The 4667-nt window shown below is 39.1% G+C and overlaps 1 protein-coding gene across 1 annotated transcript; it reads right to left on the bottom strand.

The window, feature by feature from the left end:
* Window positions 1–1285: 1285 nt before the first annotated feature.
* On the bottom strand, window positions 1286–4199 carry LOC113761706. Its single transcript, XM_027304810.1, has 3 exons — window positions 3897–4199; window positions 1763–3762; window positions 1286–1655 (listed from the first exon to the last, which is right to left on the bottom strand). The coding sequence occupies exon 2, from the start codon at window positions 3453–3455 to the stop codon at window positions 2793–2795; it is 663 nt and encodes a 220-aa protein (XP_027160611.1). The 5' UTR covers window positions 3456–3762; window positions 3897–4199; the 3' UTR covers window positions 1286–1655; window positions 1763–2792.
* Between the last annotated feature and the right edge of the window lie 468 nt (window positions 4200–4667).

Below are 4667 nucleotides of genomic sequence, written 5' to 3'. Positions count from 1 at the left end.
CCAGTACCACTTACAGTCTACAGTAGCATAAACTTTTACAAGTAAAAACAAGGCCTTTGGTTGTGAAGTCGAGTCTATAGTAACTGTGTCAAGAACCAAGTTTTGAACTATGTTTTCAGATTCGGACTGGACTAGCCCATCGAGTAGGGAACCGGTCAAGTAGTTGGTCCAATCCAAATTAAAAAGTTGGGGAATAATAAACTTGATAAAACCTGGGTCTGTCGTCCGGTGAACCGATTAATTGTATTAAATCCAGTTTTTGTCTTCCTCTCTTTTTTTTTTTGCCTAATTTTTTTTTATTTTAAAACTTGAAGTCTTGACTTTCACTCTTTTTTCCGTTTGACCGACTAAATAAGCAAATAAGAGACAAAAAAATCTAGAAAAATAGGAAACAAAACCAAAGTACCAAACGATCTCTTTTCTTCATCTTCTTCAGCTCTTCCCTCTTACCGCCATAACCCTAGCTCCTCTACAAGTCCACCACCGCTGCTAGCAACAGGCTTGTGCACCTCCACCGGACTTCACTACCATAACTACCCCTCCTCTCCTAGTTTATTTTCGGACATCAATTTCTTCTCCACTCAAGCTTTCACTAGCATTAGCTATTTTGGACTTCAAGCTTAAGACTCGACCAAATTATCCCAATGGGTAATTTTTCCGCCTTTTTTAATATATCATATCCTATGGTTGGAGTCCGAAGTAAGATGAAAGAAACATATGATGTTTATAACCTTTTATATCATATCTTGGGTTGTTTCAATAAATTCACGCTTGGCCTTTTCTTTTGTTTATCAAGAATTTAGCACTTAGGAGAGGCTGAAAAATGTAGTTTAGACAACTCTCTACTTTTCCCTGCTTAAACCTCAGCACTAAATTCAATAACTATGACCAACATCTACAGTTTTTGGAAAAGAAAAGGCAATGTTCAAATTTTGACTGTAAACCAAAGTTCACAATTTTGTTTATATAAATTTGAATGACTATCATCGTAGTTTGTCAATGATTAAAAATGTATGAAATTTCTATTTTATAAATTTTGTGAGTTTGAATAAATTAACAAGCCAATTTGCAGGTCACACGGCACTAGGGAAGTTTTTCATCGGTGCATAATTATAGCATTTGCGAAACCAGCTAAAAACAGAGAGCTCGAGCACCTTTCCATGAATACGCCCATAACGAGCCTGAAGCTCCTAATCAAGGAGGAGACGAAATGTTTTCACACTTTTGACAAAATCTTCAAACTCCCAAATTGCAGTCCAACCAAACAAATGAAACATTTCCCAGCGCAAGCAAACCAGGAACGTGCCACATTTCCTATAAAAAAATTTTATTACCGTGCATAATGGAAAATCCAGAAACAGCAATTGTAAGACGATGCATTACCATTTGAATCCAAATTAAAACACCAATGCAGGAAACAAACTACTCGAACTATCTAGTACAGCATTATTCGAAGTTCAAAAGAGACACAAGCCAACAGGAAAACAGCATGCAACTTGCAGACTCAAGGCCCAATACAAAAAGCATCGATTTTCCACAAGGACCCTTTTTGCTAAAAGAAACCAGGATTAAAAAAGAAAAGTGCAGCGCAAGAGAGCTTAGTTCGGAATTGGCTTGCTTAACATTTCTCATCCATAGCTCCATTTACCAGCGCACTGTTATCAAAATAAAGATTCAAAAAAGAAAAAAACCATTAGCAACAGTGAAGTAAAAAATTGACTGAAAACAACAAAGAATACCGATACAGTTAAAGTATAAATACCTTCTTAATGGCTAGGTATGATCAACCATCTCCATCCACAAATATGTCACTTCACACAACAAGAATAAAGGTGCAAACCCACCTGCAAAGGTTGATAACTACTCGGCTTCCTGTGCAGGAGAGTTACGGATTGATTCTAAGCAGAAAAAGGAGTATAGCAGAAGCCGAAATCAAACTAAAACTACATCCCCTTCCCATTTTTCCTTTTTAAAAACCAGAAAAATGGCGAAAGGTGTAACTGCAACTTTGCATAGCAAAGCCAAGGACTTAGATCCGGAGTATTTGACAAAAAGCAAAAAGAGAGATGGGAATCAAGAGAAGAGAAAGAAGCAGCAGCCATATTAGGCAGCATTGAGAGAGTTAAGGTGTAAAATGATCTAAAAAGCCTAACAAGTCAAAGGACTGCAAATAGACTAGGCTACCAAAGAAATCGAAACTGGATGCACTATATAGGATGATGGGTTCTGAACGAGAGGCAAGAATAGTGATTAATACAATCCTATCAACTAGTGAGCCAGATCAGGTTAGGACTCTACTGTATACACAAAATGTAACAAAAGCACGAACTGTTCTATCTGAAAACAGTCCAATGAGAATGAGCAACCCTGTGAAGAAAGGATTTTAGTCTATTTTGAGCCAAAGAGAGAGTTGAGCAGTCTGTCCGCTTCATTACAAGACAGCACGCAAGCACCAACAACCCTTTCCACATCTGCTTCGTCTTTCACAGCATTCCACCTTCTGCTGTCATTACATATTGAACCAACCTTCATCCGTCTCCTAGCACCCCCACACTACTCAACCGCATCTCAACTATTATCATCTTGATATACTTGGAAATAGTCAACCAACCAGCCACCAAGTCTCTTGCACCACTGACACCACATAAAGCTACTAATCAACCATAACTATCAAGTCAAGCAGAGGACTCATTTATTCACCATATATACATCCTAGAATCTACCACTAACCCAGCTATCAAAGAAAATCAACTTCCTTATTCACAGGAGCTGCACGAGCTCCAAGTCTCCATTCAGTCGTCAGTAAGATCAAGATTGAGGATGCGACGAAGGGTCTTCGTCGCTGAGTCAACACTTAGGCTAACACCATCATGAAACAAATCATCCGGGGAAGGGCTACGTTCCCTGGTAGGGGAAGCAGGGGCAGACTTGGCAATAGGGCGAAAGTCAATGTCAGAGGCCGAAGAAGAGGGCAAGTCAAGCGAAACAGTCCTTTTTGGACGGAGAGAAAACTTGGGAATGGGGAGAGAACTAGGAGGTGGGGAGTTGGAATAAGCAGGCCCAGCCCAGCGTTCAGAGAAATTAAACTCACCACTGAAGGAAGAAGCCAACCTGCTATAATCGACATCAACCTTCAGTTTCATCGGGATGGGAATGGCGCTACTAGATTTGGCCAACTTTTTGGACTTCTTTGGTTCTTCGGATCGTGAATGAAGAAGGGCAGAAGGTGTTTTGGGGGAAAATGAAGGGGAAAAGACCCGTTTGGGAACAGGAGAGGAGAAAGATTTAATTGGGGTAGGTAGTAAGCCGGAACCAGATTGAAAAGTCCGGCAATTAATCCCCCTAAAATCCTTAGACGGCGGCGAATCAAACGACCCAAATGGCTCGGGTCCATGACCCTTACTTCTACTATAATACTGATTCCGATGCTGGGCCACAACAACTAGAGTCTCCATGGCCAGTGACTCTACCAACTAGGGTTTATCCTAATCAAAAGATTACTGCTCCACTACTACCAGAACTACAAAAATAAACTTAAAAGAGATCCGTCAACTAACCAAACACTGATTAAAGGAACAAATTTCAAGGCATCCAACGACAAGAAACACTAACAGAAGCTTTTAGATCTCCGCCATAACCACCAGAATCTGAGTAGATCAACATCAATCTCCTGATTTCCAAGCCATACATAGAACATGTATTTGCTCTAATAATTTTGCTTTATCAAAAAACACAAATTCTCTTTCTTCACTTGCTTCAGATCTACAGATATCCCCAAAGAAAACAAAAACAAAAGTAAAATAAAAATCAACAAATCAGTTCATAGAAAAGAAAGAAATGGGAACCAAAAAAAAAAAGCTAATTAAGTGACAATCAGAAAAGTTGAAGAAGACTACCTGGTGAGTTGATAGAAATTGATCAGCGAGATCGGGAGGGTGAAAAGGATAAGTTAACAAATGTGATTTTCGTAGCTTTTTTTCTCTTTTTTTTTCGGTTTTTGGTTGGGTTTTGGTTTGGTTGTCTATATATACATATATGTGTAAGTGTGTGTGTAGATATATGCAAGCCGCGTGGACTGTGAGATGCAGTAGTAAGTAAGTATAAATCAGCAAGACGAAGACGACGCCATTGAAAGTTCAGCTTCTGAGCATTTTTTGAATAATAGCAGTAACCGGACGTGAAATGACCCTCTGAGTTGTATTTAAATGTGAACTCTCACGCACTTCGACAGCACCCACCCTCAGTTCAGATTCCCTCAGGGCAGGGTAGTGGATTTTTATCTTCCCGATTTGACCGAAATACCCCTCTGCTTTTCAGTTCTACCGCAATACCCCTCACACTTGACACTACTGTTGAGTGCTGACCCCCACGTTTTATTTACCTGATTCAATGACCATTTTGCCCTGGAAGAGCCTTGGGAAGCCTTCATTTAGATTTAGTAGTAATATTCTCCTTTTACCTGCCTTACTGGTCATTTTAACACTCGAACTATGGTAGAATATTGAGTAAATTATTTGGATGACCGCTAAACTTTTGGAATTGTAGCATTGGTTACTGACCAATTAAAAGTTTAGTTTTAATCACTAAATTATTTAAAATTTAAATTTCAAATCAATTCGTCAGATTTAATCCTTAATTATACCTTTTTTGTCCTCTGAATTGTGTAG

This window comes from Coffea eugenioides, chromosome 1 (assembly GCF_003713205.1).
Source record: "Coffea eugenioides isolate CCC68of chromosome 1, Ceug_1.0, whole genome shotgun sequence".
Lineage (NCBI taxonomy): Eukaryota > Viridiplantae > Streptophyta > Magnoliopsida > Gentianales > Rubiaceae > Coffea > Coffea eugenioides.
Note: the sequence above shows the minus strand (reverse complement) of the source record. Positions and strands in the feature narration are given on the sequence as shown.

Excerpts from the sequence above, each read along its gene's own strand:
- LOC113761706 (XM_027304810.1), bottom strand. The coding sequence starts at position 3,455 with ATGGAGACTCTAGTTGTTGTGGCCCAGCATCGGAATCAGTATTATAGT.